A 15090-nucleotide genomic window follows, 5' to 3' on the forward strand; every position below is an offset into this window, starting at 1 on the left:
CTCTACCAAACTAAACTGACTGCGCGTAACAGCTGTCATTCGCAATGTCAAGTACTGACAGATTCAATCTATGCAAGCAATGGTTTCGTGGCTGAGTCGGCTAGAATTGTTACAAATAGTACATAATATTTTATTATTACTATTTAGTGAAAGTAATATTCAATAACTCTATATATTTATGGTTTTCCCGTGTTAGTCGTGACTACAATTAAAGGTGAATTAATTTCAATAAATATTTACTACGTAGTGTACATTTTAAACACTGTTTATGTACTAAACTCTTATATAGTTTGTTTTTCTGTTATGCTTTGTATAACGAAAGCTATTTTACTTGTAATTGTTATGAAAAATAAATAAGTTTCCAAAAATAACAATGCCAGTTCCAAATTTTGCGTGGTAATGCAGTAAATTAATTATTTATTACGTTTTGAAGTTATGGGCGTTTAGTTATTACACTAAAACAAAAATTAAGAAAAAGAATTAAGAACTTTTTTCTAATACTACTTATTTTCCCATACAAATAGCATTTTCATAAGATATCTGATAAAGTTACGAGAAAATGTAAATGATGGAATCCTCACCATATTTTATTTTGTTGTAAAAAATTAAGTAACAAAAATGAAGCAAAGGTAATTTATTTATACTACCAAGTAAGCTTTACACTTATAGTTTCAAAACTACTATGAAAATCTTTAAAAAACAATCTAATAATGGCAAAAATAAGTGAGTCAGATGTAGCTACAGATAATTATATTCATTGTATAATCTTCTTCCTGCTATTACTTGGTTTTTTAAGTCCTAATGTTTGTTTAAAAGTTCTTTACTTTTAGCACCTTTTAAATATTATCTAATTTATAGTCTATCATAACAGAACTATATGCCTTTACTATGGGATGTAATATACTGTCTTGCCATTCTTTCTGTCATACACAATTACAGGATATTACAGTATTAGCCATCTTATTTAAAATATTATGGTAGTGAAGCACCTGGATGAAAATTATTTATAACATGTTGAGATAGACTTTGTGATAACAAATGGCCCTGACCCTTGCCATATTTATCAGAATAATTTATTGACCTTTGTACCAGCTCAACTATGAATTACTTTTCATCTGACATATATATATTTTTAAACATTTGTTTAAAAGATCAAGAAGCCAATTTCTTGCTTATTCTTCTTGTAATGATTCTCCATTCGGAATGAGTGGTAGATTAAAAATATGAGACTATTCTGAAGTGGTTACATTTATATGTTTGAATAAAGATTATTTTTATTCAATTATTTTTTCTTGTACATCATCTAGGATCAGAGAATTAGCAAATTTTCTTATAATAATAATATAAAGCCTATATTTGGACTGTCTAGTATTCCATTTGTCATTATAAACTAATTATATACCATGGTTTTATTCTGCTTAGAGGCAAACACACATACAGTACATCTGATGATAAATGTATGCCAATAATTGGCAAGAGTGAGTAAAGTAGAGGAAGATGGAGAATGTTCAAGAAGCCACATTTTCCATCTCCCTCTATTCTTACTCACTCTTGTTCATATGGCCTGCTATGGGTTTATTCCTATTTTAATATAATAAATATTTTTCAGAACAATAATGGGTGTTGCAATAAGCAGATACTCAGAGATATCATCAAATGAGCTGCTCGTGAGGTTCTGCTCCCAGGAAGTGATATGCGCAAATGATCCGTTTTGGAACCAGTTATTGGCATTCAATATTAATCCACCTGCCACTGTGTAAGATATAAAGAAGCCTTTATTTCTGTACTATTATACATTTTTTTTTCTACTCGCCTATTCATAAATATTATTATATAATACTATAAATTTATTATTATTGTATATATTTTTTACTATTATTATTTGTTAAGTAGTTTAATTTTTTTAAGTTTAATTATTAATTTCATTTTCTATATTATATCCCGCAGTACAGAGTGCCTTATGGCAAAGGCCTCCTCTAATTCCTTCCAGTGTACTCTATTTTGGGCTCCTCTTCTCCAGTAGGGGCCTGCTGTCAGCTTGATTTCATCCTCCCAGCGTCTCTGTGGTCTACCTCTTTTTCTTTTTGTTTCTTTTGTTTATTTATTTATTTATACTTAATTATTTATTGCACCAATATTAAAAGTAGATACATAAAAAGAAAATAATATATAACAATAAATTAAATAAAGAAGAAGGTACACAAGGCAAGGAAGGTATATTTTAACTATTGAAAAGTAATTTTTTTACATACACAGGAGGATAATGTTGCCTGTTTGTTATTAACTTTGCCATATAAATTAAAGTACTTATATCACTATTATAAAATAGGAACTGAGTGGTGAAAATTTAGGGTTGTAGGATTTTTTTAGGGTGATATCATGAAAAAATTTGTATAAAAACAAATCTTGGCCAATAAATAGAAAACAAATATGAATTGACCATCCTTAGCACTTCAGACCTATAGAATTTATATACAAAATTCTTCTTATATCCACCTGAATACATCAAGCTGTTTAAGAGAAGGTTTGTTATGTGTATATATATATATATACATATATATATATATAATATGTTTGCTATATAACACTGTGGCAAGAGAATTTTATATATTAAGTATATGTATTAGTTATAATTTCATTATATTTTATATATTATACTAGCTGTACCCGCGACTTCGTCCGCATTTCGATTTTAACTTTATTTTTCTAAAATAAAAGTAGCTTAAGTTACTCCTTGTTACATCAGTTACCTGCCAATAAAAGTCCCGTCAAAATCTGTTCAAGCCATTTCAGAGATAGGCGGAACAAACAGACAGACAGACAAAGAATGTAAAAAGTGTTATTTTGGTGTATATACCGTATTTATATTCATATGCATGTAGTAAAAAACGGTTATTTCAATATTACAAACAGACACTCCAATTTTATTTATATGTATAGATAGATATATAAAATTTATCAGATTCGACTAGTTAAACTAATCAGGATATACATATGACATATATATATTATATATTTAGCTTTTGTTTTCAGAGATGAGCAGTTGATGTTTGATTCAAGCGCAGAGACACTCCTGCAGAAATTTTTACAGAACAACACTCAGACTGGCAATCTTGGTTCATTGGTGCAAGTCTTCATAACTAGAGCCACAGAGCTGCTGGCGTCACCAAACAGTGATAAGTGTGTATTCTCATTCTTATTTTTACTCTTCTCATTATAAGTACTTTCACACTTCACATTTTCACCTCATTTGTGAAGATCTTGGGTTCGATTCTCATAGGATATATACTTTCTTAATTTTGTAATTTTGTAATACTATCTTAGATACTGCCATACAACCTTTCCTAGGAGTAGTTCTAAGGAGTACCTAGTTATGTATAAAATTATAATATAAAAACAAATAATATTATTAAGTGTTACATTTTTTTTTTTGTTACAGTGTAATGTTGGCATGGCAAACATACAACGCCTTATTTGTAATACGGGCTGTGAGTAAGTATTTAGTTGAAATGGTACCTGAGTATGAACTGTGTCGACATCTCGATACACAGGCCGAGAGGAGAGTTGGTAATGGACCAGTGGAGAGAGACACGGAAGTAACTGTACGTATATCTTTATTCTTTACTAGTTATACATGCGCCTTCGTCTGTGTGGAATTTAGATTTATTTTTCTAAAATAAAAGTAGCCTAAGTTACTCATTACATCAGCTACCTGCCAAAAAAAGTCCCGTCAAAATAGGTCCATCCATTTCAGAGATTAGCCATAACAAACAAACAGATAGAAAAAAATCTAAAATATGTTATTTTGGTGTATGTACCGTATTTATATTCATATGCATGTAATAAAAAACGGTTATTTCAATATTACAAACAGACACTCCAATTTTATTTATATGTATAGATAATAGGCCAAACTATAAGAATGAATAGACATAATAGACATACACAAATATATAAATATATAGACATACATACATATCTATATGTTTGATTTATTTACAGTTAATAATAATAATCTCAGGACAATTCACACAGTGCCATCTAGTCCCAAGTCTAGCAAAAGCTTGTATTATGGGTACTGGATAACTGATACAAATACATAGATTTTTTTCCGTAAATACATGCATATTATATGTAGAAAACATCCAGAGCGATACAAACAATCATAATCATGAATACAAATGTTTGTGCCGTGCGAGGAATCGAACCCGCGACTAACGGAAGTAAGGCGGCTAAACCACTAGATCAGCGACGCCGTCGACAGATTGGCAACGCACTTGCAACTACCCTGGTGTGGCGGGTGCTCATAGGCGGCGGTAATGACTTATCATCGCTGAACCGCAAGCTAGTTTGTGCTATAAATATAAATAAAAAACAACTGACTAATAGAGTTTAGTTATACTCCCAAAATATTTTTTTTCCCGTTTTTGCAACATTTTTCACTGATGCTTCGCTTCTATTGGTCGTAGCGTAATATTATACAGCCTAAAGCCTTCCTCGACAAATGGACTATCCAACACAAAAATAATTTTTCAATTCGAACTAGTAATTCCTGAGATTACCCCGTTCAAGCAATTAAACAAACTCTCAGCTAATATTAGTATAGATTTTATTTATTATTTGTTGCAGACTCCCAACAGTCAAGAGACGGAGCAACCATCACAGGAACAAAACACAGAACTGCCAAAAATACTGGGTTCCGACAGTCGGGTCGAGGTGTTGATTGACGCACTAATAGGACTGATAATAGATATACCAGTCACGTGAGTATTTTTTTATACTACGAAGTGACCAACAAGCATACGGCCTACCTGATAGTGAATGGTTACCGTAGCCTATGGGTGTTTTTTTTTGTGGATGATAATGGAATGGTGCACCCGCCTGCGCTAACGGTTTATATGTATATATATATACATACATACATAGACTGGGCGGGGCACCAGTGGAGGATGATAAGATGAGCATGAGGTCAGGTCAGTTAGCCAATCGTGACAAATTGACCAGGGATTTAACACGATGGTTTCCAGGGGGAACCGCGTGGAGGTCGACCTGACATGGTACATTGCTAGCAATGGGGTTATCAATCCGTATTACTAACAAACCCTTTCCTCCCAGCCTATGGGTGTTATCATTGTCTAATTTGTATGTGTATACAGAAAAAATGTATTTAAGTAGTTCTATCAACTCATAAAAATAAATGTTTTTATGGCTAGTACGCATATCAGAAAATATTTTTCTTGGGACTAGATGGCGCTGTGTGAATTGTCCAGGGGTATTATTATTATTTCATTTAATGTACACGTACAATGAATTTAAAAAAGAAATTACGGCTCATTTACAAAACTTAAAAAAATGGCAAAATGAAATCTGATGTATTGATCTTAAAGTCGCTTTTCAAAAATTCTATATGTATAAATGAATATTAAATAATAACAATATACAGGTACAGCTCATTCACGATTGCTTAAAAATATGGAATCTAACGTATTGATCACAAAGTCGATTTTCAAACTTTTGTTAGTAGTCTATATGTACAAATGTATATTTAATATGATTGTTACAGAGACAACACATATTACTTACACCTGGAGTGTATCAACACGCTACTAGTGCTAATGTCTGTATATATGTTCGCCGGCGTACACGGACAGACAAGACTTGTTGAGACGTCGCTTATATTCAGGTAAAGGTCATTACGTTCTATAGAAAAAAATATTTAGAAGTTTTTTTCACCGAGACAGACTTTGTAAAAAGTCACCTTAGAATAATGTAAAAATCACCAAACATGGCATTAATTCCTAAATTAAGGTAAACTATATATATTGTCCCAATTACTTAATTTCTTATAAAAAATGATAATTTAAATTGGTCCGTCTATGAAAAAGGTTGCTCACCCCTATTTTAAATGATAAAATATTTGTTTACCTTTTATATATGAATTAATTTATTAATTAATTAAAACCTTCACTTCCCTAGGGGGGTGCGGATGACCAGTCAGTCCTTTCATGTTGATATTATTGTCTACAAAAATTATTCGGTCTTCAAAATTGTTAAAAATAAGTATTAAAATTCAATATTAAAAGTAAATTTGGGTTTCATTTGAAATTCCGATGTGTTAGCGAAGACATATTGGTTTTATCTTTTCAGGACCCTCTTCCAAGGTAGATACGGTATGCACGCACCCTTGTTGGTGAAGACACTGTTAATAAATCTGTCGAGTATGCTCCCAGCGCCGCCGAGCATGTTCGGAACCACAGCAGCGGGTGGCAGCTTACTTATAAATATTGCGTGTAAGCGACTTTAATATTATCGTTTTGTGAAGCTGTAAAGGCCAGTTGCAGGTACAGCATTAGAATAGTCCGAAAGAAATAATATTTAGCCTTTTCTTATTTAAAAGCTGGTGTTTCTCTTCTGTTTGCTCATATATAAATTTGATCTAGATCTGGCCAGTTTTTGAGTATGGGATTTGATTCCAGGTCGTGTTAATTTATTTGTAACTAATAATATTAGTTATTTACGGCCTCAGTGGTCTAGCGGTTTAGTTTATTCGATATAAAACAAAAGCTAAAAGGTTAATTTTCATATATATATAATAAATTAAATTTCCTAATGCTTTTGACTACCCCATCCAAGATGACAGCCGTAAAGGTTTATGATTATTATAATCCACTATATTTTTTTTCTAAATTTTCAGCGGGATTACTCAGTATGCTGCGTTTCACGTCTTCCACACAGACCATCTTCACGCATCCTCCTGTAGATAGACATGAATTGCTGATCCGTTTGAAACGGGAGCACCCTGTAGCGAATCAATCGTGTTTACTGCTGCTCGCGCTCACCTATCACTGTATGAATGAAGATAATTTGTACAGGAACGCGTTGTTGTGCTGTGAAGATACTGCAGGTAATGTATTATTTTTTTGTACCTAGATTATCAATAAGACTTGCAATTGATGTGATGGAAAAGAGCAATCTATAAATTATGTAACATATTGAGAAGGTCGACAAAGTGTCACAAAGAATGGGTGGGGTTCGACAAAGTTTGACAAGGGCTGGGGGGAGTTCGACAAAGTGTGACAAGGGTTGGGAGGAGTTCGACAAAGTGTGACAAGGTGCACAACCTAAACAGAGTCCTAAATTTTGTGACGTTTTTTCAAAATGCAATCATGTTTAATACACGAAATTTATACTAACAACATACGATAAAAGTGAGTTCATCTATATTTACTAGTGTATTGCAAAATGTGTCATGTCATTTTAGGAAGGGGGTGGGGTCTCACAAATGTGACCAACTGGGCCAAGAACGGAGGAGGCCTGAATAAATGAAGTTCGTGTGATGTAATATTACGACTAAATACGGAGTTATATAGTTCAACATCAAGCAGTTTGCTTAGTAAGCTCTTTCGGTTGAAGGGTCACATATGGTAGTGGAATTATAGGGTTTGGAATTACCTATCTAACTCTTCTGATATAGCAAACAATGGGGGGCCGCGTTGTCGTTCATGAATATAGGCGTCTTGTCGTCTACCATATGTATATACATATAAAACACCCGAACGAATAAAAAAAAAATTTGAATTACCCTTGAATAAATTCAAAACATCTGTTAAAATATAATTACTGAGCAAAGCCTATTACTCACTAAACAATTACTTGAATGACGAGCGTGCATGGCAATAGTTGTTCATGTACGGGATTTTCATTTAATGTTAGACATAGACACCTATATAAATACCTATGCATTGTAAATATTGGCTTTTAAAAAAAAAGTAATTTAATTGAGTTTCTTGTCAGTTCTTCTCAATTGGATCTATATACTGAACTGGACGGTAGGGAAAAAAATTATAATGTGAAAACTTGACGTTCATAAGCGGCTAAAATGTCCTACATGAATAAATGATTTTTTAATTTGAATTTGAAAATGTTTGTACTGTGCGAGGAATAGAACCCGCGACCTTCCGCGTGTCAAATTGGTATTTTTTTTATTACAGAACCCGTAGCAACGACTCCACAAAGGGATTCCAACACAAGTGTAACACAAGTAACACCGCCGCGAATCGATATGACCGCTGTAAGTGAATTTATTTTGTTGTATACTAATATTTCTGCAAGCTATTTTCACATGTCTTAGCCTAGTACAATAGTGTAACTAATATATATATTTTATAATTAGTTCTAGCTTTTAATAAATAAAGCGCTCTTAGTGAATTCATTCAGAATTTCAGAGCAATGCCATTTAGACCAGAGGTTTCCAAACTTTTTTGTGTCGTAGACCCCTTGCCATATTTTTCGGTTTTGGGTGGACCCCCCTTTCTTACCTGGTATTGATTTTTTGTAAATTTCTAACTGTAATAAAGTTTAGTGTTAAAAACATAAATTAAAAACAACATGATGACCGCTGTCGTAGACCCCTTGCAGTTTGTCATAGACTCCTGGGGGTCGATATAGACCACTTTGGGAATCACTGTTTTAGAACAATATGTAATTTTACTAAACTTTGTACAAAGTTAAGAAAACCTACTGGAGTACGTCTACCTCATGTTCCAACAGCCAAGCAAATGTCTTAAGAATGATAAGTGGAGGCATCGGTATATATTAATATAAAAAATCAATCGGGAAGATGGTTATAGGCTCTCTAATATTTCTCCAGTGATTGGTTTAATTAAAGAAAAATCGCGATCAGAAAGCGTATTGAGATGAAGATAATCTGAGTATAGTTTGCCGAGATGAGTATCGAACGAGTTTCAATAGTAGCAAAGAAAGCGTGTGAAGGTAGAGAAATATAAACCAATAAAATATTTTATTTACCATCTACCCGCTGCTCTTCAGTCTACCCGTGATCATGGCGGTTGAAACACTGCCGAAATATCGGGAACTTAATAAAATTAAAGAAAACGTAGTAAGATCCCGTGATTTTTCCTAATTATACCTATAAATAGTGTAATTGTAAGTGTGTAAAAATATTGATGGCGTCAAATTTAAACCAGTATAAAAATAAGATAACGCAAACGACTTTGTACAAAGTGTAACTTGATTTTTATTAAATCACGGGATCTAATCATTAAAAACATGTAACCACGCTGTACATATAATTATTGACCGCGACAAATTTAAAACGGTATAGAATAAAATAAGACACATTGTACAGCTCGTTTTTTTTATTGTTATCTCAAAGTGTACGATACTTCCGTAGCTCCACAAGGCACTGTGTGCGACGGCCGGCTGCGAGCATTCCACTTTACTACTCTACCTGATGCTGCAGTCGTGTAACGGGTACAAGAGGCATGTAGCCAGCGATCCACATATTGAAAACTTGGTGAGTATAATGTTATAAAGACTTATTTTTATTATTTTCTTATTTTGATCTCCCATCGTTTCTCCATCCAATTCATATATATAATTTTACCACTGTTTCCACAGACAGCGTCCGTTTGTTATTCTTACAAACAAATAAAATAAGAAAAAAACATCAGGTATTGTGTTATATTTACAGACTAGCTGTTCCGACGCCTTCGTCCATGTGGAATTTAACTTTCTAAAATAAAAGTAGCCTAAGTTACTCCTTAGTACATCAGCTATCTGCCAAAAAAATCCCGTCATAATCGGTCCAATCATTTCAAAGATTAGCCGGAACAAACCGATAGACCGACACAAAAATTGTAAAAAATGTTATTTTGGTGTGTGTACCGTATTTATATTCATATGCATTTAGTATAAAACGGTTATTTCAATATTACAAACACACACCAATTTTATTTATATGTATAGATTTTACCGCTGACAGCGATCCGTGCCTTTGTTAATTATACAAACAAATAGAATAAGAAAAAGACATCAAATATTGTTATATTTACAGATAGTGCCAATTCTACAAGTATTGTACAACACGCCGGATAGCAACTCTCACCATATATACATGTCCCTGATCGTACTACTCATCCTGACAGAAGACGATGCACTCATCAAGAGTGTACATCAAATTGTAAGTTATATATTTTTTTATAAACCATACAATTTTTTTTATATATGTTTTCGCAACCCATATTACGTTACTAAACTACTTATTTTTAATTTTACTAATATAGTCTCACCCTAGTCGAAATGTCGAGAAAGCTGAACCTTTAATTGCCATAATATTATTCGTGTTAAACCCTATTTAACTATTTTTTTTTAATTGATGATAATGGTATGGTTCTGCCGCCAGCGCTGACGGCTTACGCTGGCAGGGCACCAATGGAGGATGATAAGATAAGCATGAGGTCAGGTCAGTTAGTCCAGCTTGACAACTGGGAATTTACCACGATGGTTTCCAGGCGGAACCGCGTGGAGGTCAACCTGACATGGCACATTGCTAGCAATAAGATCATCAGTCCACATCACTAACAAAATCCTCTTTCCCCCGATGGTCGCGGGTTCGATTGCTTGCACGCCACAAATATTAGTATCAGTTGTAGTAATAACACAAGCTCATCTTAGCTTGGGACGAATGATGGAAGGAAGATGGCGTTGTGTGAATTGTCCATATTATTTAATGATATTACTGTGTTTTACAGATGCTAAAGAACCTAGCTTGGTACACAGAGCGGTCGATATCAGAGATATCTCTAGGGGGTCTTATAGTGCTGGTAATAGTCCGCGCACTGCAGTACAACATGGCGCGAGTGAGGGACAAGTATCTGCACACCAACTGTCTTGCGGCCATCGCCAACATGAGCTGTTAGTGATATATTATACTAGCTACCTACCCCTGCATCGCACGGGTGTACATGTAAACCTTCCTCTTGAATCACTCTATCTATTCCTAAAATCTACATTAAAATACATTGCGTAGCGAATGGACAGCGGAAACTTCTTCATTTTATTTTGTATAAAGATTTCTCCCAATTTACATAATATCTTTTTAAATTATAGCCTATGTGTTATTCTAATGATTAAGCTCTATTATTGTAAAGTTTCATCAAGATCTGTACGTAGTTTTTGCGTGAAAGTAACAATCAGCATATACTCACAAACTTTCTTTATAAATGTGATATTAGTTAAGTACTAATATCACATTTATGAAGAAAGTTTGTGAGTCCTTTTTAAAAGGCCGGCAAAGCACTAAGATATTATTTTAGATATTATATATGTGTAACATTAAATATATAATATAACACGTTACTATTTGCAGGTGAATTCAGAAATCTTCATCCGTACGTTGCTCAGCGTTTAATATCATTATTTGAAACCCTAACGAAGCGAAGAGCGAGACTCTGCACTGAAATAGAAGGTAGGTAGAAACTTAAATAATAGGTCTTAGGAAGAAATCACTAGGAAATTGTTAATGAAACAGTATCTTTCAAATCACATAATCAAAGATTGAAATTCACATTCCATTTAATTTTAATAAAGGGTACATTTTCGAATTGCCCCCCTTAATAATGAAATCGTCCCCCTGTGGGGCGTGGACAGGAAACACTGACCTAGTTACTATAGAAAACAAATAAATTATACAATACAATACAATTAATATCTATATCTCTACTAATCTATATCTAACATCTAATATCTTTATCTCGTAGTTACTAGCATAGTTTAAGTTATATAGATAAATAGATAAAATTTGTATTTCTTTATTCGTAACGAAAGTTACGATAAAGTGAGTTTACAAGCCTCTTAGGGTGAGTTACATAAACTCGCCCTAAGAGGCTTGTAATCCAGCCACGAAGGGGTTGTTGACGATGGGACTTCCCCCGAGGCCCTTCCCCCTCTCATCTCTCTCTCTCTCTATCTCTCATCTCACTCTTTCTCTATCTCTCATCTCACTCTTTCTCTCTCTCTCTCTCTCTCTCTCTCTCTCTCTCTCTCTCTCTCTCTCTCTCTCATCCCACCAGGGGGCTGCGGATGACTAGTCAGTCAGATAACTTTGTACCTTAAAAAAGTCTACCTTTGTATTGTTGCTAGCAAATAAATAATAGACTTTGCTGTAATAAATAATAGACTTTGTTTTCGTACACATTGTCTTTGTGTGATGAATCTAGAATCTTTTTTTTTTCTACAGGCGGTGACATTAATACACTAGATTTACCACATCATGCAGAAGAGAAGACAGAGGAAATTGTAAGTATTATCTAATTCAGGGATGAGAAACACGCGGCCCGTTAAACATATTTATGCGGCCCGCCAAAAAAATAAAAATAAAAATTGGCACCTTGATTAAAAAATGTGTTTTTTGTCATATTATTGATTTTTAAATTGTTTTTTAAACCCACAATTATATAAATACTCACGCTATTAAATAATATCTATCATCCCTGTTGCACATTTATGCTACGTTGGTGGCAAACAAGCAAACAGTCCTTCTGATAGTAAATGGCCTGATACCTATGGACGCCTGAAACACCAGGGTTGTCACGTGCTTCTCGCCGACTTTTAAGAAACCTTAAACCTTCTTGAAAAACCCTTATCACCTAGATGGAGCACTTAAGCGTGTTGGACGAAGTACTACGCATGCTTCTCGAGATCATCAATTCCTGTCTCACACACCAGCTGGTGAATAACTTGAACATGGTGTACGCACTGCTACATAAGAAACAGCTGTTCCAAATGCACCACAGTCACCACATAACGCAGAATATAGAGATGGTGAGTTTTTATGTAAGTTTTAGTATGTACGAAACGAAGAAGTACTACACAGGGTAAAAGAAAAAAGGCAGATATTGAATACGATAGAAAATAGACGAAGATAAATGTTAGGACATCTGATACAGTACGATGAAGACGAACGCACAGCTATATGAGCACAAGCAAATGAAAGACAAAATGGGAGTCGTGTCATATAACCATTTAAAGAGCATGATGGAAGATTGTAGTAGAGCAATGCTCTATTACAATCTTCTTGAGCACAAGCTGTTGTTGTAGTTGCCAAGTGGCAAGAGCTCCACCAACAAGAGCGTTGCTATTAAATTATGAATGAATGGAAATTATTCTGACGACCTCGGTGGTCATGCGGTCTAGCACACCGCTTTACAGCCGATGGTCGCGGGTTCGATTCCTCGCACGGACAAACATTTGTATTCATGAGTATGATTGTTTGTATCGGTAAAATATTTTCAGGTAATAGGTTATTTCTCTACGCGCCTGCAGCGTGTGCAAGAAGGTGCCGGCGGAGACCTAGGTGTCACGGAGGTGCTGGCCTGCATCAAGAAGGGTGCAGAGCAGTGGTCCAGTGATAGGCTAAAGGTAACTTTTTAAAAGCATCTCTTTGCATTTTAATGGTTGATAATTGAATGGTGCTCCCGCCTAACGGTTTACGCTGGCATGGGGCACCAGTCGTGGGTGATAAGATGAACATGAAGTCAGGTCTGATAGCCCATTGTGGTTCTCCCTCCTACGCAAACGGTTCACCAGTGGAGGATGTGCATGAGGTCAGGTCAGTTAACCGATCCTGAGAAATTCACCAGCAATTTATCACATTACTTGGCAGGGCCAACCATGTGGATGTCAACCTGACATGGTTACATTGCCAACCATGTACTATGGGATCCAATACGATACAATCTTCTTCACCCCATCTGTGTGCATATTCTACCATTATGGAACGTGTTCTGAGGAATTGTTCGGAAGAATTCCATGCATCAGCTAGTGGTTTTAATATACCGGGATATTTCAGATGTATATAGTGAAAATTTGTTTTCACTATATACATCTGAAATATCCCGCTAGGTAGTTATATGTGTTCTACTTTGCAGAAACTCTCCGACGTGTCGGAAAAGCTGATGGATGATAATACTTATACTTCTTTACAGAAATTCCCCGACCTAAAGTTCCGATACGTGGAAGAGGAGAAGCCTGAAGAATTCTTCACGCCCTACGTCTGGGGGCTGATCAGTAGCTGCGGAGGAGTGTACTGGGCGAGTGAATGTGGAGCGCGGGCAGTCGGTGACCTCCTCGCTTGCTGATCCCATATATGTGCAATATTTTGTTGTATTTAACAAACTCGATAAATGAATGTGACAAAGTCACAAAAAATGACGTTGACGCAGTGGCGTAGTGGGGGTACAAAGGGCCTCAGGGGCAGCGCCGTTCAAGGCCCGTGACAAATTCAACGGAAGTTTGTTGCTTACAATGTAAATATCTAAAAATAGACAAGGGAGACCTAGTCTTTTTTTACAAAATGAAATTTTAATATATTTTTTTACTTGTACATGCAATTAAGTAGGTAACTTAAATAAATTAAAAACAAAACTTTTTTACCATATGTGTAATAATAAATATTGGGTTGTGATTTTGGTCTGACCGGGGGTCGCTTCCGACTGGAGGCCCGTGGCATTTTGCCGACTTCCCACTCTGTAGTTCCGCCACTGCTCGGGGATACCAAAGGCGCTGACAAGCAAAAATCTTATTTAAATATTTTTTCTTTCTTATTAATAAAATAATATTGAAATTCATTTAAATATAACTCCTTCAATAATAAGTAATGAAATAAATGTATAAATCAATAAAGAAATAGGTGGGGTGTTGAAATTCCGATTGTGGACCAAGGGGATAGAGGAGGTGGGGGCAGGGGGGCAAAACAACGCTACGTCACTGCGATAACGCGACTGCAATTAAAAAAGGGCAGTACATCTCCGGTTATATGTTTCACCAAAGATGACCGAATGACATTACCCTTTTTTTTTATTGATATTTGGGTAAAGGGACCATAATTTTTGTCACATAAATTTCTTTTTTATTATCTCCCGTTGTTGTCACATCTGGTCTGGTCACGTTTGTGATACTCATATCTCTCTATTGTGTGGCGTCACATATTACGCGCGGCGGTGGTCTACCGGTTTAACCTTACCTATGATGGTCGCGGGTTCGATTCATCGCACGGTACAAACATTTGTATTCATGAGTATGATTATTTGTACTGGTGTAGGTAATATGTATATATAAAAAAATATAATTAAGTATGTCTATCAGTTTTCTTAATTTATTAATATTATTATTAATTTTAGAGTAGTAAACGGTGTTTAAATTTACATTATTTTATTTATTAATATATATATATATATATATAAATATATATAAATATTTTTTTGAATTTATTAATAATTAAAATTTCTT

General features: G+C 34.7%; 1 protein-coding gene across 1 annotated transcript; it reads left to right on the forward strand.

Annotated features, from left to right (window-relative positions):
* Positions 1 to 83: 83 nt before the first annotated feature.
* On the forward strand, positions 84 to 14855 carry LOC131852238 (dymeclin). Its single transcript, XM_059202884.1, has 17 exons — positions 84 to 214; positions 1610 to 1756; positions 3034 to 3180; positions 3440 to 3602; positions 4630 to 4763; positions 5564 to 5683; positions 6148 to 6290; positions 6695 to 6904; positions 7992 to 8071; positions 9194 to 9316; positions 9857 to 9982; positions 10554 to 10716; positions 11171 to 11269; positions 12041 to 12099; positions 12454 to 12624; positions 13096 to 13221; positions 13788 to 14855. The coding sequence occupies exons 2-17, from the start codon at positions 1617 to 1619 to the stop codon at positions 13938 to 13940; spliced, it is 2157 nt and encodes a 718-aa protein (XP_059058867.1). The 5' UTR covers positions 84 to 214; positions 1610 to 1616; the 3' UTR covers positions 13941 to 14855.
* The last annotated feature ends 235 nt before the right edge of the window (positions 14856 to 15090 follow it).

The sequence above is a fragment of the Achroia grisella genome, unplaced genomic scaffold (assembly GCF_030625045.1).
Source record: "Achroia grisella isolate CSIRO2021 unplaced genomic scaffold, CSIRO_AGI_Agris_v1 utg841, whole genome shotgun sequence".
Taxonomy (NCBI): Eukaryota; Metazoa; Arthropoda; class Insecta; order Lepidoptera; family Pyralidae; genus Achroia; species Achroia grisella.